The sequence below is a fragment of the Furipterus horrens genome, unplaced genomic scaffold (genome assembly GCF_987537825.1).
Source record: "Furipterus horrens unplaced genomic scaffold, mFurHor1.1.pri manual_scaffold_6, whole genome shotgun sequence".
Taxonomy (NCBI): domain Eukaryota; kingdom Metazoa; phylum Chordata; class Mammalia; order Chiroptera; family Furipteridae; genus Furipterus; species Furipterus horrens.
Window position 1 is genome coordinate 53,799,564 of NW_028327176.1, and position 20,982 is coordinate 53,820,545.

The 20,982-nt window shown below is 53.9% G+C and overlaps 2 protein-coding genes across 6 annotated transcripts in view; both read right to left on the bottom strand.

Annotated features, from left to right (window-relative positions):
• Window positions 1-5,796, bottom strand: part of SFXN5 (sideroflexin 5) — a 102,096-nt gene extending 96,300 nt beyond the window's left edge. For all 4 annotated transcript variants that reach the window (XM_090281519.1, XM_090281515.1, XM_090281517.1 and 1 more), the window contains exon 1: window positions 5,432-5,796. In XM_090281519.1, coding sequence (XP_090137645.1) covers window positions 5,432-5,533 — 102 coding nt within the window. In that variant the 5' untranslated portion in view covers window positions 5,534-5,796. The remainder of the gene's footprint in view (window positions 1-5,431) is intronic.
• Window positions 5,797-9,725: 3,929 nt separating this feature from the next.
• Window positions 9,726-20,982, bottom strand: part of RAB11FIP5 (RAB11 family interacting protein 5) — a 34,770-nt gene continuing 23,513 nt past the window's right edge. The window contains exons 4-6 of one of the 2 annotated variants that reach the window (XM_090281512.1): window positions 14,134-15,810; window positions 10,714-10,903; window positions 9,726-10,438 (exon numbers count right to left, since the gene is read on the bottom strand). In XM_090281512.1, coding sequence (XP_090137638.1) covers window positions 10,235-10,438; window positions 10,714-10,903; window positions 14,134-15,810 — 2,071 coding nt within the window. In that variant the 3' untranslated portion in view covers window positions 9,726-10,234. The remainder of the gene's footprint in view (window positions 10,439-10,713; window positions 10,904-14,133; window positions 15,811-20,982) is intronic. The other variant, XM_090281513.1, reaches the window with a different exon arrangement.

The following is a 20,982-nucleotide window of genomic DNA, read 5'->3' on the forward strand; positions in this document are numbered from 1 at the left end:
TAGCCTCTCCACCACTTACTTCCACCCCTACTGAGGTGCTACTGCCTTTCACTGACCAGATCAAGCTTCAGCACCATTCCTAACAAAAACAGTTGCTTCTCTAACATCTTATAACTCAAATGGCCTAAACCACGATGCTCACACTGTTGTCCTGGCAAAATTTCACCTCTAACAATTTAGTCTAAGGAAACAATCAGAGGCATTCAGAGGTTTGGTCAGAGGTAGACCGTATGCTGAGGATGCTCACTGCTGCATTATTTGTAAAAGTGGGTAGTGACTGAACACTGTGCAGTCATTTAAAATCATGTTTTCAGACAACATTTATGGCATGGAAAAATGGTTATGATGGTGTGAAATGCATGCAGAGATGATGGTTCCAATTACTAGACAAGGCAATAAGTAGAGCCAGATGGACAGCAAATGGATAGTAAAGAGACAGAGTGACACCCAGATCCTGGTCCATGAAAATGAATCAGGGTTCCTTAGAGGAGTCAATTCCAGGGCTGGGGCAGAGAAGGTACAGGGTGAGACTGGTACATTTTGTTTCTGAAAGTAATGAAGTGCCGCCGCCATCACCCCCCAAATGATGGGGACATATTAAAAGGATCAATGAGAGGCAGATGGACATTGTGTGCCTTTGGATGTAATACCTTGAGAAGTTCACAATATCACTCACATAGTATTCTGGAAGGAATCTAATCATGAGGACACACCAGATAACCCCAAATTGAGGAACATTCCATAAAATAGCTGGCCTTAGTAATCAAATTCGTCAATGTCATAAAGACAAAGGAAGACTGAGGAACAGGTCCACGTTATAGGAAATTAAAGAGATAACTAGATGTATCACATGGTTCTGGATTGAATCCTGGATAGGAAGGGGAGGGGTAAATGATATTCTCAAGGATATTATTAAGACAATTGATAATAATGTGGGTCATAGACTAATGAAAGTACTATATCCATATTAAATTTATTTAATATAGTAACTATACTGTGGTTATTACTATAGACTGAATATTTGTGTCTCCCCAAAATTCATTGATTAAATCCTAGTGCCTAAGCTGATGGTACTAGAGGTGGGGTCTTTGGGAGGCAGATAGACACGAGGGCACAGCCCTCATGTGTGGTATTAGTGCCCTTATAAAACAGACCCCAGAGACCTTGCAGAGTATGACTTTTCAGTGAGTAGAAAAGAGTGATAACTCAAGAAGGAGCCCTGGCTGGTGTGGCTCAGTGGTTTGAGTGCCGGCCTGCGAACTGTAAGGTTGCTGGTTCGATTCCCAGTCAGGGCACATGCCTGGGTTGCGGGCCAGGTCCCCAGTTGGGGCATGCAAGAAACAACCAATCATTGTAGCTCTTGCACATTGATGTTTCTCTCCCTTCTCTCTCTCCCTTCCTTCCCCTCTCTAAAAATAAATAAATAATTTTTTTTTAAAAAGAAGGTTGCTGGCATACCTAGATGCAGCAGGTCCTGGTGAGAAACCCTGTTTCTTTACAGCTGCTTTAATGCCACCTCTCAGCCTGATGAATGGCAGGAGAGGTTTCTACTTTCTCAGTTTGACTAATTTTTATTTTTTCAACAGTTTAAAATGCATGGCCTTTTTCCTCCCTTCAAAATTCAGCCCTCCTCTTTACCCAATCAGATAGTCAGTGGATGTTTTTCCTTTCCCTTTCCTTTACCTGAAGAATGAGTCAGTCAAGTGATTCTTTCCAGTTCCTTTCACAAGAAAGGTGAGTCAGCTAATTCTCAGCAGGGGCTGAGGCCTGCAGTACACACTGCCTTCCTGCCTCCACCCCCTACTGGAGGAAAGTGGGCCTTGGAAGCAGCACTGAGGGCAAAGGTCTGAGAAGGAATCCACAGCCCTCCTGTACCCAGACCTCTAGATCACTGTGCTTGGGAATAAAAGACTCACTGAACCTGTAGCCCAAAGGCAGAAAGTTGACAATAAATAAATGAATAAGCATTGACTCTGAAGCCAGAATGCCTAGGAAGTTAAACCGTTTGTGTGCCATAGTTTTCTCACTGATAATATAAGGGATAACCGTACCTGTCTCAAAGGGTTGTGGAAATCATATAAATCAATACACAAAAAGACTGGAACAATGCTTGGCTACCATTATCATCACCATCATCATCATCATCTTATAGGGAGAAGACAATCACAGACTAAGAGCCATCGAGGCAAGGTGTCTCCACTCTGAAGCTGCTCAGTGCCCTTGCTTCCCTGCCTTTCTCTGCAGATAGATCCTTGAAGGATGAAAGGAGGAAGGGTTTGGGGCAACTCCAGGGAATAAGGAAAGACCTTGGCACCCATTCTTGCAGAAAGTGGTGAAACTGGCTAGGGATTGAGAGAGTGTCCCTGGTGTGGGCTCTGGAAATGGACCCTGGACTATGAATCAATCAGGGTTCACAGGGCCAAAAGCAGCCAATAGCATGAAAAGGAGGGTTTGAGGGGTAGATGGGGGTTCGATTCGAGGAAGAAGTCAGTAGGGGTGGGTCTTGCTGGCCTTTGTGCCCCTTAAAAAGTGAGGTATTTCAGAAGCAGAGGAAGCCATGGGACAGTGTTTAAATTTGGGGGAGGTGGGGAGTCACTTGATCAGACCTGCATTGGGATTCTGCCATGAAGAAGGGGGAGGGTTGAAAGTGGAAGCAGCAAGCAAGGCCTGTTAGGAGGCTTTCACAGATCAGAAGATAGATGATGGGGCCCTGGTCTAGGATGCTGGCAGTGGAGACCAGTGGATCTGACAGCTGTTTAAGAGATGAGAACACTGGACCTCTGGTTGTATTTAGAAAGTAAGGGAGAAGAACGGAAATATACATGTGACTCCAGGTTTCTTAGGAGTTAGTTGGGTGGCAGGTTGGGCTGCTTGCACAGCTAGGAACAGTTGATAGGGAACATGTTTAGCCGGGAAGAGGATTTCCTTAACATGGATGAATCCTATGCACTGTGCTTTATTCAGGTCACTACCCTGGGGGAGGGGCGCTTCAAAAGCACACACTGTTACTGCCTTCCAAAGCAGTGCCAAAAAGAGATACTAGCAATGGCTGCTCAAACAGAGTACTCCCAAATGTTTATTTTTGGCTCCAGTGGTGATCACCGCACAGGGTCAGTCCACTTTGAAGTTCTTGATAAATGCGTGTTGTGTGACCCAATGTCCCAGAACAGGTACCAAAGAAAAAAACATCCCACAGATCTTTATTCAACACATTACTATGTGTCTCCCCCTGGCTGGTTTGGCTCAGTGGATTGAGCGTCGGCCTGCGAGCTAAGTGTCGCTGGTTCGATCTTCCAGTCAGGGCACATCAGAGAAGGAAAACTCTGACTCCAAAAAACCTCCGCTGCCTTGCGGCAAACCTCTTCAGGGGAAAGGCTAAGGGAGTAAACCCCGACAGAAAATCCGGAGCCGGAGTCCCTAAGGCGGTTTGACGTTGTAGTCAACACCGGCAACTCCTGCGGCGCACCTGAACCCAAGCTGTATCGACTCCGTCTTTCCCTTGGACCCTTCAGCTGCGAAGAGAGGGGGGGTCTGCTCCATGGGCAACAGCAGACCCTCCATATTACCCTGCCCAGGCTCTGTAGCTTCAGCGTCATCACAGGATGTCGATTCAACACGGGAGGAGACAGATACCATGTCACTCCCGAGTCGGACTGCACAGCCATTCTCGGCGGTGCAGATAGACTCTTAAGAAGCTACACCATCGTCTCTCGAGACGGACGGCTGCCGCCGCCGACGACGACTATGTGTCTAGACCCACCTCAGGGCAAAGATCAGCCATTTCACTCAAAGGTGCCCAGAGGAGTTTAGGAGACCAAGTAACCAAACAGAGGAGTATCAGAGGACCATAGGGCAGGCTGACTTATAAGCATCCCACTTGGAGTGGCCAAAGGGGTAAGCAGTAAGGACTCAGTACCCTGGTCCCATTAGGAGGTAATATCACAAAGGAAGAAGGGAAGAGGTGGGACTGACTAAGCCTTGACTACTGCCTAGGGCCAGGAAAGGGGGACAGCCAAAGGCAGTGTCACACGAGAGCAGGCAGAGGCACCCTACACTGCCAGGAAGACACCGTTGTTATCTCAGACACCTACATGCTGAGATGGTTTATTTTTAAAAAGAATTACAGTCCTGTTTTAAAACAGTGGGGACATTTTCTCAGAAGGGTCGGGAACACAGCTCCTTAATTTCAGCGACCCTTGGTGCACCACTTTGCCGGAACCAGTTTCTCTACCACCACCACCAAAAACAACAAAAACCCCGCAGTGCCAACTTTTCTACATTTCCTTTCTTCCTGCAAACTTTTCTGTCTGCCCCCGCTGTCCCCTACCCTAGTTTCATTTCAGCCAAGTCTCTTTGCCCTTTAATAAAAGTCTTATTTCCTTGCCATTGGAGGTAGCAGGGGCCGAGCATATGCTGGGACTCGAGCATATGAGGCTGCCGGAGATGTGGGAACTACCTCTCCCAACCTCTAGACCCAGACGGTCTCACGTCCGGGCTACAAGTCCCATGCCCTCTCAGTGACCCAGAAATGAGTTAGGGACACCCTGCCGGGGATCCCGGAAGAAAAGGACCACTGTCATGGTGCTCCGAACAGCCTGAGCAGGTCGGACAGAGCAAAGCGCTTAGCGGCGCCTGAGCTCGGCTGCTGAGACCCTTCGCGGAGATCACAGCGAAGGAGGCTGGTGCATGCCCCCGGGGACAGAGACCCTCCCAGCGGCCGCCTGCGCCAGATGACACAGCATTTCCCCCTCAGCCGACTCTGCCCGCAAGTCCTCCCTTCATCCCAGGCAGGGAACCAGCCTGCCGACTCGCTGCGTCAGTGAATGACCCGTCAGAGGGGACCAGAGTCGCCAGGCCGCGAGCACGCCTCGGCTCGTGGCCCCGATCCGTCGCGCAACGCGGACCCAGTGAGGGTGGAATGCTGGGGGCAATGACCGTGAGGCACAGATGCTGCCCGGAGGCTCCTCCAAAAACTCCAAAAGGTTCAGTCCCAGGCCGGGGAAAAAGTCAGAAGCCGTCTCAGAGACAGCAACTTCTCATTCACGGCCAGACTCAAACTTTACGCCCAGGGTGGGCAGCTGCACAGCCCAAAGGGACCCTGCAGAAGAAGCAACGGGGACCTGGTGGCTGCATCCCGGGCCGCGGAGAGCAGTGGCCAATCACAGAGCGCGTGGGAAGGGAAAGGCTGGAGGGCGCGGGCAGCCGCAGAGCGACGGCGCGGACGGCCAATAGGAAGCCAAAGTAGGAGTCCTCGCCCACCCCACTGACCAATGGGAAATGAGCAGCGGTGGCCGAGGTCCTCGATCCAACAGCTGCAGGCTCCTGGGTGACAGTGGGTCAGAGACCCTAGGGCTACTGGGGATTTTGAAAAGGAGTTTGCTCGCCCTCCATGTGCCACCCAGTGACCCTTAGACCACAACCCTGTCCTCACCTGCTGGAAGCGCGGTTTGCCCAGCTGGAAAGGAGGTGCATCGCTCGAGGCGCTAGCAGCACTTGCCGCTGCCGCCGATGCTGTAGTCGCTGCATCCGCCATGGCCACTGACGCCCGCAATCTCCGGCCCTTTTAAAATGTCCCTCCTCGGTCCCCGCCACAGCTCCCTCTCCCGATTGGACGTAAGCAACCGCAGCGAGCCGAAGGCGCAAGGGATTGTGGGGAGTATAGTTTTCCTTGTCACGGCATTCAGCAGACCTAGACTGCGGAGAGTTACAGCAACGCAGACCAGGCTTTGGTTCCCGGGCTACCAGTTTTGCAGTCCAGGAAGACTGTTAAGTGTGCGAATCTAAGGTCCCCACTGAGACAGCCACGGAGTGACCCCCTCGCTGTTTACATGCCCCTAGAAGTTTGAGTTGCTGCATTGGGCGTCGCTCCTGGAGCTGCAGCCCAGAAGAGCCCAAGCGGAACCCGGGACCGGATGCGCAAGGACTCCAGGCGGAGGATTAACCTCCGAAGGCGTTCTGCAGGAAGTTGCACTGTGGAATATTTATGCAGTTTCTTCTTGATAGGTAACAGAATTAATAACCCAGAACAGAAAAACAGGAAGGGACAGAACAGAGCGACCACAAGAACAAAGGAGAAAAGTGATTACGGAACACCTGAGAATGGACAAAACACACTCCAGGAGCAGAAAAGAATACAGGGCAAGGGATGACTTGCGTGGTGAAACCCCCTAGCCAATAACGGAATAACAACTCACTAAAATGTAGAAAGTAACCAATAGAAACTTATACAATATACACTTCCCCCTAGTGTGGTTTGTTGCTTTGAAAACCAGTATCTGAGCCCCTTTCAGGTGGGAATTGGTCCTGATCTGGCTAGTTGCCCCTCTGCTTGATGGGAATTGGTCCTGATCTAATTCCCCCTCTCGCTGGAAAGTTACCCCAAATAAATAAATTGCTTTGCTATAAGCTCACTGCCTTCTCCTGATTTTCCTGGCGACACCGGACTCACACTTCTGTCCCACCCTGTCTCTCACCTTGTGCTCTACAGCCACCCTGACAGTTCCTGGAATGTGATGTGCGCTCCACGTCCCTGACCCTCGAACACTCTGTACCCAGAAAACTTTTCATCTTCGCCTGATGCTGGCTCTCCTTTTGGCCTCAGCCTGAACATCGTGTTTCCCAATCCATCGCCCTACTTCCACAAATCCCCACGACGTGACCCAGCACTTTTGCAGCCCTTGCATTTATTAGTTATGGTTTTGAGTATCTGGCTTTCCTACTGTAAGGTTCACAGGGCAGGAGTTGTGACTAATTGATTCACTGCTAAATCCTCAATCCCAGTGAGGGGTGAGGGGATTGTTTAGGAGCCTTAGCAGCCTCCACTTACTTTAGTCAAGGAAGGTCCCTCCCGGGGCCAATTCCTAAGCACAAAGGGAACTGGGAATGATGAGTGGGATTCAGTGTTGTTTATCGAGTACTACAAGGACTTTAGGTAAGGGGGAGTATGTAGAGCAAGGCTCCGGCAGGGATAATTGTTACAGAGAGGGATCCCCCAAATTCCCCACAGCCCTTGGTTTGGGGATAAGGCATGGGACTCAGTGGAGCACAGCCATTTTCCTAAGAAATACCTAGTTTCTTAATATGTTAATAGCTATGGCCATTCCACACACCAAGGAGATGGAAGAGGCTTTGACCTTAGAATGGTGACGAAAAGCTTACAGGGCCTGTGTAAAATTCTACAGGTGGTTGTGAATGGTCACCACACACTGTGTCTAAGGTCAGGCATTTAAAAATAAGGCAGCAGCCATTGGGGGCGCGGGGGGACTCCACGTGGTTTGCAAGGAGGTAGAGAGAGAACCATATGGGTTGAAAGCAAAAGCACCTCATCAGCTGGCCTTAAGGTCAGGTGGGTAAAAAGGTGGCATGTGGTTGTGGATTAAAAGCTGAAAAGCACCACAACACAGGCAAAACCTCCCCAATTGGGCACGAATGATTGGGAGCTGTCCATAAAGCTGAACTGTGTTTGGGAAATACAAATCCATGGATTTCTATTTTCCTAGAGGTAAACAGTACCCCTGACTTCTATTCTAAAACGAGCCTGGTTTGGCAAGGGGCAGCAGAACTGTGTTTGTGGGTGTTTTAAAGAATGTAAAACTTAATGCAAAAATCCACCATTAATCTAAATCTGTATAACCTTTAAATGAACAATTCCTTTGCTTTTCACCAAACTCTAGTATTGAGTTTTGCTTTCTGTTGGCAGGCAGTTGAGCCCCTCATAACTGAACAGCTGTGGGTTCTGTTTCATAATGACCACACTGAAGAAAGGAGAGGGGGAGCTACCTGTTTCATATAAGAGGACATTAGAAATATTTGCTTTTCACCCTAAGGAACTTCACTTTGGGTCTCCTTAGTCTTGTGGTGGGGTGCAGAGTTGGCTCCTGCCTGCATATGCGTTTCTGAACAATGCATGATCTGGAGCAGTCAGTCCCTCCTCACCCTCCAATGGTTGAACCACAAGAAAACAGACTTTCCCTAAAGCTGGAGAGAGATTCTAGCTCGCCATGAAGAACCATTTATATCTTGGATTTGTATCCCCCCCTTTCCCTACTAGACTAAGTGGCTTGAGAATAGGAATCAAGTCTTTTATCTTCTGTATGCCCTTCAATACTCAATATATGTGGGCATCCTAGGAGTGAGAAAAGACTGAGTCCAGGCCACCGGGCAGCACTGTGCTGCGCCCTGATGTTAGGACAGGAACAGTGTCATCTAAGAACCCATCACCTGTTTTCTCTCCCAGGAAGCCTACTTCACATGCTCATCAAACCAGGAACACAACAGAGCCACCTGCAGACTGTGAACTTTTTATTCTTCATAAAGTGCTCAAAACAGAAGAACAAGCTCTTTATAAACAAGAGTTACAACTAGGAAGACAAATGGCAAAGCAGAACTGTGCCTGCTCCCTGCCCACCCCACCTGTAGCTTGCTTCCAACTCGTGGCCAGGGGTAGAAACACCCAACAAGAACCTTGGGCTTCAACTCCAAACTCTTTCAAAGACATCCCTGACCTGGGCTTTCTGGAGGCCCATGACCAAGGATGAGTGGAAGGTTGTTGGGACTGGGGCTGAATAGAGCACAGAGAGATACCTAGTACAGGAGTGACCCCCTTCCCCCAGAAGAGATACCCATCCAACCCCCGAAGGCACCAAAAAAACACAACCTAAGTCCTAGGTACCTGTGGACACTTTCCTCAGCTTTGATGAGTGATCCTTAAGGTAGTTAACGTCCCAGGGGCTTTCCCCCATTGATGGGACTCCTCTACTTCATCCTGGCAGAAGACTCCCCTCACAAAGCCAGTCTCCTTCCAAGGCTTTCTGAGTGATCCCAGAGAGTAACCCCATAGGCCAGCTCATGAAAATGAGGCAGTCCCAGAGGAGCTCTCAACTCCTCACCCCACAATTTTGCTAAGCCAGTGTGCCCCAAGCCAACAAAGTTCCCCTGCAGATGCCCAGGGGAATCCTGCCGCTTTCCTGAAAGCAAACCGGGGCTGAGCCAAAAGACAGACGCTTCGTTTCAAAGTGTAGTGCAGCCAAGCCAGTCAAGGCCATGGGACAGAAGGGACCGGCTGGGACCTGGTAGATGGAGGACAACAAAGGCTTTTTCCTAAGTACAGGCAGAGTGGAACCTGCCCCCCGCCCCAGGAACCCCCTCAATTGGTGTTGAGGGAGTAAGAGAGGACAGCAGGTAGGTTAAGGGAGCAGCAGCTTGGCCAGACCCTTCATGGAAATTAACTCTAGGGGAAGGCAGAGCAGCAGCAGGGCGTCCCCATCCTCTGGTTTCGTTCCTAGAGTCCTGCCAGTTGGAGCCCAGTGTGCTCAACAGGGAAGGAGAGGGGCGCCAAACAGGGGGCAGGGTCTACATCCAAAGGCTCATGACCCTCCCCTCAAAAGGCACATTTTAATCAATTTCCCAAAGTTCAAACCCTGTAGCAGCACAGAGTTTTGACATCTGAACAGGCAATGAGAACAGGAATGGAGGCTTGATCTTCAAACACAAACAGCCCAAAACCCCAGGGCCTGGAGGGGCCCACACCTAGGAGGTGGGTGAGAAGGTAGTCTCCCCACACCTGCCCCAACCCCCACATTCACTACATGACACTCATGCAAAGGAGGGCACAGGGTGGCCTGGAGAACATACATCATCTTCCTCCATCCACACCACATTTGTTCCACAAATGGATGGAGACAGACAGACTCAGGACACAGCAGACATGACACTAGACCATACAGGCTCCTTGCCCTCGGGGATGTGAGGCTGAAGAGTAGGTGCCTGGTTGCCCGAAACTCAGACAAATGGACAGTTTGGTTCCCGCCACAGCCCTAGGAACACTAGGAGCCCTGCAGGGGCTGGAGGGAGATGAAGAGGACAAGGGTTTAGCTGTGAAGGAAATGGCTGGCATCCCTGTGGGGTAATAAAGTATGTCCCAGATACCACATCAAATTGCAGCTCAGCCCTGCTCTGTCTGGAGGACTAAACTCTTTGTTTCCATTTCTGGAGCTCTGTAAAGCTAAGGGGTGTGAAAATAGGCAGGTGCATAAGACCCACCTCCAGTGGGAGTCCAGGGGTCCTCCTTCCAACAGCCCCAGCTGAGGCAGGAGGGAGGGTGCAAGGGGTGACAACAGAGGACAGACTGCACCCTTCCCCAGGTGGTAGTGAGCTCGGCAGGAATAGGGAGGGTGTGAGCCCTGTTTGAGCAGTGGGTCTGTGCCAACCGTCCCGGGGGTGGGAGTGAGGAGGGCTACTTGGGGGGGCCCGGGGAGATCTGCAGCAGTGTGGGTGAGGTCTCCATGATCCGCACCAGCAGCCGGTCAATGTAGCTCTCCAGCTCCTGCACATGCTCGTCCCGCTGGCTCAGCTCCCGCTCCCGCTGCAGGAGCAGGCTGATGAGTTCGTCATGGGTCAGATGGTAGTACTTGGCCGACTGGTCCAGCACACCAGAATCCTGAGGTCACATGGAATGCAAGTGAGTGGGGCACCTTGGGCCTACCTCCCTGCCTGCTCACCGACACCCCAGTCACACCACCACAGGCTTCTGGAGTGGCCTCTGTCTCCAATGCCAGCGACGACGGCCTAATGGCTTCAGGGCCCTCTGGGCGAGACCAGGCCTGCTCCTTGCTCCACCTTAACCAGCACCGTTTTTGACCTCAAGACACCTGACCCCCCTCCACAGCACCACACATCTGGTGGGATCTCCCACGGCATCCTGCTAGGCCTCACCTTCAGCCTCTTGGTGTCCACGGTCTGGCCAACCTGTGAGGCCAGAGCCACGGGTTGAACGCCGCCAGATGTCACTGTCTTGAGCTTCTCCAGCCCACTGCTCAGGGCTGTGCTCAGACTGGAGCGGGGCTGCTTCCTGTCAGGGCTGCCCTCCACAGGGGCGGCACTGAGGGGCTTCACAGGGTGTGGACTGTGGAGACAGACAGGAGACACATTACAGGGAGGGACGGGCAGCGCGGGTAAAGTGGGGCCACAGATCTGCTGGACAGAGAAGGTGGCTGTCCTTACAGAGCCAAGGCCCCAGGGCAGCTGTGCCCAGCATTCCTCAGCAGCTCATTGCCTGCCCCTCCCCCTTCCACTCCCTCAGATGACCTGGCCCCTTCACAGGGACAGCAGAGGCCTCCTACAGACTTCTCTGCACCTGTACCCTGTCTTTGCCAGGGCCGCCCCCTCCACCCATCTTCCTCCCCCCCCTTCTGTATTGTAGCTTTTCGCTGGTTGAGGGGGTGACCAACCCTCCCAGTTTCCCAATTTCCCCAGAACTGTGGGAATTCCTAGGACATGGGAGTTTCAGTGCTGAACTCAGGCAAGAGCTGGGCAAACTGGGACATTTGGTTGCTTGCCCTCAGCATTTACACTGACCTGGAAAACGCTCTTTTCACCTTGTGTTTGCCTGGCTACCACCCTGTCACCCTCAGCGCTTCCTCCTTCTCACGCAGCCTCTCCAGAGCATGGAGACTACATTCTGTCTCTGTAAGTCCTTGCCCCCACTGGCTCCTCCACCCACCGACCAGGATGTCAGCCCCCACCAGCCCATCACTAATGTTCCTGCTGAGGTCACATCTCACCTTCCCGACCTTTCTGTGGAGATGACTCTTGGACCACTCCTTCCTTTGGACTGTTCTCCTCCTGGGTTTTCCCCCAATCCCTTCTCTGGCTTTCCAACTTCTAATAGCTTCTTCTCAGTCTTAACTGCGAGTCAGCCCTGGGGTTCTCTCACCTCCACCTACCTCCTCATAGCGATCTCCAGCCTAGACCCCAGTCCTCAGCTCTAGAACCACACAGAGAGTTCAGGCTGGCTTACTGCACCTGGGGTCCACCCCAGGGACGTTGCCCTCAACACCTGCTCTTTCCTGTGCTCCTCAGTGGTAAGGGACACATTAACTTCCCATGGCTCTAGTCAGAAACCCGGGAACCCCTCCTCATCCCCACTTCAGCTTTAGCCTTAACAAACATTAGGTCAGAGCTCACTAAACCTTCCTTATGGCCACAGCTGCGAAGTCAGCTCCTCCACGGAGTCCTGCCCTCCAACCGCACTTCTACTGTGCTGTGGGATCACGATCTTAGCCTCCCTCTCAGGGTCAGAAAACACAGTCTCTAACATAGCTGGCCCCTGCCCTTTCCTTCTGGACCCCCACCCCTATGCACTCTAGCCAGGGAAACAGGTGCTCTCTCACCTCTAGGATCTTACAAAAAGCTGCTCCTCCATCTGGAATGCTGCCCCTTTGCCTGTGGGCCTGCTAACTCCTACTCATGTTTCAAGGCCACTTCCACCAGGAAGCCTTCCAGATTCTCCTAGGCTGACTACGGTAAACTTCCGCTGGGAGTCCCCGGCACACTACCTATGACAGTTACCCAAACTGCAAGCATCAGGCCCCTGTATCAATTAACCTACCCCTAGGGAACCTCTTAACAATCACACTTACTTCACAGAGGATTCAGATTATTAGGAAGTGGGGAATAAAATGGCTTAGGTCAAGGCCCTGAATTCACTGAAGAAGGGCTCAGCCACACCCAGGGAAGTCTGTCTGTTACTCAGGAGAGGGCCATGGACTCGGGCTCGCAACCTGGGAAGAGTGGCAGAGGGCCCAGGTAGGGCAGGCAGTAGGGAAAAGAGTGTGTCTCAGTCTGTCCTTCCCCCCTAGGGAAGGGGGTGTAAAGGCAGTGCTAATGTCACCTGTGGGCTGTGTGGGCAGAAGGTGGGGATGGGAGGGGAGTACCAGTGAGGCATACAGACACCCTGAATGAGGGTCAGGAGTCCTGGGCTCCCGGTCTGGTTGTCCCCTGCTTCTCAGGGACCCTGGACTGTGGAGCTCTCATGGACTCCACATCCCCATCTGAGAAAGAGGAACCGCTCTATGTGGCCCATGCACTTCATGATGTAAGGAGCATGCAAGTATAGACACGAAGCCGACTCTGAAGAAAATAAAATGTCTAGAAATGGTGAGTGTAACTAGACGTGTGGCTGGAATACAGCGGGGCCAGCTGAGGACACTGGGAAACTGAAGCCACCTCCTCTCCCACACCTCTGGGGGTGGCCTCACAGCCTCCCACTGTGGCAGTGGGCAGGGAAGCCCAGACCACCTCCCCACCCTCCTCACACACTCGCACCGGCCCCTGGGCCTTCCCTTCACGGCTCACTGCCATCTTCCCCACTGGATTGGAATCCCCTGGGTATGTAGGGGGCACACGTCTTTCATCCTTGTCAGATGTCTGACACACGGTGGATGCTCCATGAATCTGGAGGACTGGATGCTTGAACCCAGGGGCTGGAGCTCACGGAGCCAGCACTGGAGTCTCTCCTGCCTCCCAAACCTTGTCCTGCTCTGCTCATCAGAGGCAGCAGCCACATCTGCTCTCCTCACTCCCCAGCTCAGGCCTCCTGGGGCGCTGGCACCCCTCTGCACTTCGCTGCCCCTGTTAGATGACACCCCATCATCCCCCAGTGACTTAGCCACCCCTCATCAACCACCTGGTGAGGTCACAGCCTCGTAACTCTTCCAAACACGGCCACGCAAGCAACCACTGTCGACTGAGCACGGCCCTAAGCCCAGGGGACACCCCAAAAGCACAAGCACAAACCAGAGGGGCACCTGATGAGGCTGGAGACCCTTTCTTCTGAGGGTCACATATGTGGAAAGCATTTCTTTTTTCTTTTCTTCCTCCAATGGTGTCTCCGCTTTCCTTTCTGACCTCAGTACCAGTCCTTCCTGTCCTCTGGCTCTCTGCCTCCACAGCCTCTCACACCCTGGGGCCTGTGGCTGGGACTGTCGCTGAGGACGGGAGGGATGGGGGACATCTGACAAGCCTCACTGCCCCCAACCCCCAGTGGCTGAGTGGCCTAGCTCTCATCCCCCTTCCCCTGCTGACCTGCATGACCTCTCCCCACCCCATTCCTCACCCCCTGTGCTTCATCAGCATTGTCACCCCCAAAGTCCTGGCTTGTGGGGCACCTGCTGGTCCAAAGTCCCAAGAAAAAGGTGGTTTCAGAGCTGATACCACAGAAAGCTCATGCCTTCTTCATCCCACCTGGGTGAACAAGCCCCCTAGACACCCCTGGACTGGGAAACCTCAGCCCTTGGGCTGTGTTGTCCCCTTCAACCCCCTCCTCCTGGGGAGTGCTCTTGGGTGGACGCTCACCTGGTGCTGGGCTGTGGCTCCTCAGCTGGTCGTGTCTCCAAGGGCAGAAGCACAAGCGGGGAGGCTGGGGTGGCTGCAGCTTGGTCCTCCCCAAGTGGGGTGGGGGAGCCCCCTGGGGGAGAGGCTGGCTCCCCAGGGGGCAGGGAAGAAGAGGTCAGGGGCCCGACTCCAGGCAAAGGCGAGCGCGGAGAACTGGGTGCCCCGTGGCCGTGGCCGTGGCCGGCCTGGAGTGGGAGAAGGGGCAGTGGAAAGGCAGGCTCTGGGGAGGTGGGCAGCTCTTCTGGTCCAGAGTGGATGGAAGATTCCCTGGACTCTGGAGGGGATGTGGACGGGAGGCTGGGGGGATCTCGGCTCCCGTGAGACAAGAAAGGGTTCAAGGCATCATCCTCCAAGGCCCACAGGTCAGGCCGCTGGGGGCAGCCTGGCAGAGGCCCAAGCCCCTCTCCTGCAGCTTCCTGGCTCTGGGCCTCAGAAGCCTCAGGGCCTTCTTCTCTCTCCAGAGCCCCCCAGATCTGCTGGCTCTGGAGATCCAGGCTCTCTGAGTAAGAGGGTGTGGGGGCAGGACCTTCAGGGCCGCTGGCAGGCAGAGAGAAACTGGGCCCAGACACAGGAGGGCTGGCGTCCGCCACTGGCTCTTCCAGGCTGGGCTCATCCAGCAGGGTTCCAGAAGAAAAGCTGTCAGACTCTGACCCCGGCTTCTTGCCATCCTCAGTGGTGTCCCAGGGACCAGCAGCCAGTGCATTTGGAAAGGTGTCTTCTTCTCCTGGCTCTGCCCCTCTGCCACTCAGCCCCACTGTAGCCTCCTCCTCCTTCTCCTCCTCCTCGTCCTGGTAATCTGAGGGTGTGAAGAGGTGGGGTGGCTTGGGAGGTGGTGTGCTGGGCTGCAGCCCCTTGTCCAACATCCACTCAGGTCTGGGCTCCAGCTCTGGCTGCAGCTGCAGTTGGGGAAGCCTCTGGTTCCCCTTGGGGCTCACAGGTTCTGGTGACTCCAGCTTCACCTGAGGAGGATGCAGTTCATCAGACTCTTCCCGTACGGCTTGTGAGGACATCTCAGCTGCAGGAGAAAGGGTGACCACATCCCAAGGCCAGGAACTGTCGGCTGTATCGAGGTCCTGCAACAGCTGGCTCTTGCCTCTGGAGGCTTCCTCATCCCTGCCCTCAGCAGCATCGTCTGAGCCAGGCAGCCTCTCCCACACACTGATCACTTCTGGGGAGCTAAACACAGATGTGGCACTGCCTGCTGGACTCTGCCCTGCTTCCCCTCCTGGGGTCACCGGTTTCCTGTCCACTTCGGAGTCAGAGACTCGTGGGCATGGCAAGGCTGGCGTGGAGAAGGGCAGGCCAGCCCCTACAGACGCAATAGGCCCCAGGTCGGTGGCACTCGAGCTCAGGCAGTCCAGTCCCAAGTCCAGAGGAACCCTGGCCTCCAGCCACATGCCGCTCCCACCTGTCCCTCCTCCCCCAGGGTCCCCCCGGGGCTCAGCTGCCTCCACTGTCATGGCCCCAGGGTCTAGGTCTTGCAGCCCAGTCGCCTCCAGCCCCACTTCTGCAGGGGCCAGGATCTCACTCCTGGCCTCTGGACGTAGCCTGCTGGCAGCAAAGACGTTGAAGGTGTCGTCCCACTCAGGCTGGGCTTTCCCAGGGGAGGCAAGGGGGGTGAGGCTGGCCCTCGAGGCACTGGGGAGAGAGGGAGCAGGTGAAGGAGAATTTAGTGCTATGTCGGCTATGAGTTCCTCGAAGAAAGGGTTGCTCTGCAAGGAGGTGAGGAACGGGTTGGTGAGAGCCGAGAATCCAGATGGGGTGGCTTCAGGGGCTGCGGTGGCGGCAGCAGTGTTGGCAGCGGTGGCAGCAGTGGCAGCAGCAGGGGAGGCGGCTGCAAAAAGGTTAGCGCTTAGCATGGGAGCAGCAGTGGGAGCAGGAGTTGGGGGGGCCGGAGCACAGGGGGAGCAGGGGAGGTGGTGAGGAAGAGCAGCTGGGTCAGGTTCTACCTGAGGAGACACGTCCAGGCTGTGGAGGGAGACAAAACCGTGAGCCTCCTGGTTAATGCCAAGACTGGAAACGCCCCTCTGCCCCCCACCTGCCTCTGGAGGAGGTGCCACGTGAGCCAGACAGGCTGGATTCAGGCACATGTGTGTAGGCCAGGGGACAGAGGGAAAACCCAACATGTAGCATAGATTAGGCACCACCCAAGGAGGAAGATACTGGATAGAGTTCACTTATTCTTCACACCAACCCTTGGAAGCAGTGATCCCATTTCACAGGTAAGATCCCAACTTGAAGATTCTACTCAATGCCTGAATTATGCCTGATGAACCAATCAGAAAGTGACTTACGCCCCTTCAAGGACTGAGACAGGGAAGAAAATACCAGGACAGAAACCAGAGAAAGGCCAGTCTAGGTATGACTGGCTTCTACTGACCCCTCACAGAAACAGGAGGTGACTATGGGCTATCATCAGGATGACAAGGTATGAGTACATAACTGTCCAAGGAGGACAGCAAGACACTGCCAAGGACATCTACTGTCAGGCATCCACAGGGACCGGCATGGGCAGATGGTGCCCTTCACCAGTGGCGCCCATGGGTCAGCCTTGAAAGCAGCCCTGCTGGGAAGACAAATGCTGGAACATGGACCAGAGGTGGCAACAGCAGTTCTGGAAGTCAGCAGGGGCCTCCAAGGTCGCCCAAACAGATCCCTGACTCCCCTGGGAAATCCATGCCATGGCAGTGAACCTACACTCCCAAAGACACTGGAGAACATTTGCTGGCCCCCAGTTGGCCCCTCCAGGGTCCTCTCTGGGAGAGGACATCCCCTGCCCTTGCACCTTATCTACAGTGTGACTTTAGGGATGTGGCAGGGGCAGACTGAAACTAGAGATCTCAGCTTCCCCAGGACACTCCTGGGACACAGACAGAAGGCTCCAGAAAGACCGTGCTGGGCCCAGCACCCCAATCTGCAACAATTTGACTGAGGCTTGTGGATGCCTTGTGACTACCCCACATATCAGACCCAGGTTTCCATGGCCTCACCTACTGTCTGAGCCCCGTCTCCTATCCCCACTCTAAGCCCCAAGACCCCAATTCCTCGACCCCTGCCCAAGTGGAAACATTGTGGGGAACTCCTAGGCATCCATCTTCTCCACTCACACTGCTTCTTCTCACGGGGAAATCCTGGGGGTGGCCCAGGAGGTGGCAGAAGTCAGGCTTCACCACTCCAGTCCACGATGACTGCAGGTTGGGACACAAGGCCATTTAGCAAAAGGGGCCAAGAAGTCTGGAGCTTACCAGGATTCCTCCAAGAACCAGGGCCCTATTCAGAGCAGGCCCCAGTCAGAGCTGGGCAGAGGCTTGTCTGCAAACACCAGGGGCAGAAGACAGGAAGGAGTCAGTTCAGCCAGCAGCAAAGGTTGGCTTGCCAAATGTTTGCAAGTCTGTGAGTCCAGACTCACAGGCAGGACACATCCAGGTCCCCTGCCCCTGGTTGTCTCTTAAGAATCCAGCTTCCAGAGACTCTCCTGACCCTATTTTTGCCCTACAATCACCTAGAGATGGAGGGAGAAGAGGCACAAAAGTCCCACCAACTCCCAACCTGCCTGGGCTTCCCAGCAATGCTCCACCTCTATGGTTATGACATGGTGATGACACCAAAAAAAGGAGAATCCTGGGCCCAGAGTCCCAACACCTTCAAATATCCCTTTCCCCTTCCTTTCAGACAGACCCCGGGGCCAAAGCACATATGGCTACCTTGGGGACCAAGGAGAGCAATGTATCACCACTGGCTCCCCAGAGGTGCACACAAACTCGTTGGTATGGAACCGACAGATGGCTCTCCCTGGGGTAAGGAGCTCCAGGTGCCAGGCCCAGCAGGCTCCCACAGCTGGACGGGCTCCCTCTAAGAGCACCCTGTGCATCCCTTCACCCAGCAACAAATCCCTCCCCCATGCCTCCCTCACCCTTGCTCCATGAGATGGACATTCTGAAGGTTCTCACATTAAAACATCCCCTCCCTACCATTCCACCTTGCACAGATCAGAGACACATTCCTATGTGTCCTCAGTTTTGCAGGTTCTGCTCTGAAAACACACATAAATACCTGCATCCCAGAACCCACCCTGCCAGCCTAGCATAGTGTCATTTCTGTTCCCCTGCCCCAAGCAGTGGGGACTTCGACATATGCTGACTCATCTTCTCTTTTAGGACCAAAAGCTGGGGAAAAAAATAAGAAATCCAAATGGCACTCCCCCTTCAAGGCATGGAAATAAAATGTTAAGGCCTGCAGGAACCCTTGAACAATTGGTTAAACTCGCCATTTAATGCAGGAATCACCTGTTTACTCTAATAGTCCCCATCTCCTTAAACACTGCTGTCACTGGGCAACTCACTGCACCACCAGGCCACCTCAGCAGCTGGAGGCCAGGCTTCACTGTGGACAGCTCTTCCTTAGGCTGAGATGAGCTCTGTGTCCTTGTTATTTCCACGTTTTGATCCCAGACACGGCATGTGGATTTGCAAAGGCTCTCCACTAGGTAGTCCCCAAAAGGGCAGTCAGCCAACGTGTCCTTCAGCCACCTCTCCTAAGGCATGATCTCCTGTCACCTCTCTGAGATGTGCCCCGATGGCCAGGAAATGTGTCCGGGAGACAGGACATATCCTCTCCCATTGTCTGGGCACAATGAGGTAACATAGCGGGCCTTCTGAGCTGTAAGTAGGGAAACCAAATCATTTATCTTCCAAACCAGAACATTTTATATATGGCAAAGGAACACTTTAACATGCCAGAAAACAGGCACAAGCAGGACATATGGCCAGGCTAAGCACTGTGCACACAGCAGTTATTCATTTACTCCGCTGGGAATGCAGCTCTTTCCGTGGCCACTGCATACCCCAGGCTTGTTAGGACTTTGCTCACCACCCATAGTGAGGGGCTGGGTGGAGACAGAGACCGTGAAAGGCCTCAGTGTAGTACCACACTTCCCCCCAGTTAAAATAATGTTTGTATTCACCACTCGTTCCCCTACTGTGTGCACAAAGGTCTATAGTCAGTGTGATGGGGGGACAGAATGACCTGCCCACAGGGAGCTGATACTCTAAAAGAATTAGAAAGGGGGGAGACAGGCACAAAACATCCCCTTTGGCACTGGCAGGGCTAATACCCAGGCCTTGGCAGTGCTAAAGACACACTCTAAGTAGCCTGTGCTGTGGCTCAAAATGAATGGCTCACAGCAGGACTGGGGAGTACGGATGGTCCAGAGGCCCAGATGGGACTTGATCTCCATTATCAACAAACCCCACCCCCCAACACACACACTGGCAGGGGCCTAATGGAGCAGCCACAGGATCTGGGACACGGCAGACAAGGGCCAGGTCAGGAGGAACAGGAGGACAATCTTTTCAACCCTTCATACCCTGTTCCCCCTTCCAGCCACTGCCTTCGCCAACAGCGGACAGCTTTTTTTCTGGATACTGCAGGGCCAACACTACTGCTTTGGGCCTCTCCCCTGGGTATCAGTGCCACCTGGGAGCACTAGAGGGCGCCACTGGCCTACCCAACGAGGAACACCCAGCAATCTGCAACTGCAGCCCCAGGGCAAAGGCACTCCAAACCTCTAGGCCTGTGGACAGGTTCCCTGTGTCCCAAGCTGGGTGTCTAACTTACATCTTCCTGTGATGAGTCAGCTCACCTCTCATGTTCTCCTGAAAAGCCCTGGGTAAGCCTTCTGGGTACCACCAAGTCATTTTTTCCAGGGCAGCCTTCCCACCTCCTCAAAGTCCCGGGTGATGCTGATGGAGCTCAAGGGCCAGGTTTCACACCTCTCCAGGCCACACCACCTTACCCAAAGCAAAGCCCCTCCTGCCCCATCTGGATGCAACGCCACAGAGCCTGCCCTGCAGATGGGCCCTAAGGAGGGCAGGAATGCCCCGTGCACTCCGACCAGAAGACAAGCTGGGAATTCAAATACGAGAAGAAGAGACACCTCCACTTCCTTATGTCCTTTAGGGACCCAGCTTCTCTAGACTCTCAAGGGCCATTAGGAGATGTGGAGAAAGAGAAGCAGGAAAGGGGAGGCTGCATGCAGGAGCAGCCACAACCCCAACATCACTCAAAGTCACGGCCTGCAGGGGTCTAAGCCCAAAGCTTGGGCAAGCACCTAGAAATGACCTCACAGAGACAGATGTCCCCAGCATCTGTCCTGCCCCAGAAGAGGCCCAGAGACACCCCACAGATGACAGCACTAACACAGTGGCCTGTGCCCTTTCTGACCCAGGCCCCCTGCTGCTCCCAGCAAAAGCTGCATCTAGGTCTCTGCCACCTCCCCCTCTTCCACCACCTACAAAGATCTCTGAGCTTAGCCTGTGCACACCCCTTTCTTCCTGACCTTCCGCTAGGCCATAGGTCGCCAGCAATTCCCCTTGGCTCTGTGGGTAGGCCTGGCAGTAGGGACTGAGAGTGATGTACGAAGCAGGGGAAGCAAAGGGTGGCATCACCCAGAGGCTGACCCACCCCACACCCCTGTCCATGAGGCCACCAGCTGACCGGGGCCCACACAGAGAAAGGCCCTGCATCTCTCTCCCATTCCTCTCAGCGAACTCGGCATTTCACAGGGAAAGAGAAGAGCCAGGAGTTCAGAAGTCTCCTCCTCTGCTGGGAAGAGGCGTAGGGACCTTCCTACTCCCCTATCACTTGACCCTTCACAGGCTGTGCCCGGGCTTCCCACCCCACCTCCTGCCCCTATACCTGGCGGGGTGGGGTAGGGGGGGCGCAGGCTTGCTGAGAGAATGGAAGCAATTGCCCTGGCCATGCTGATAAGGGTTGCCACGGAGGCTCCCATCCAGGGCTGGCTAAAGGCCT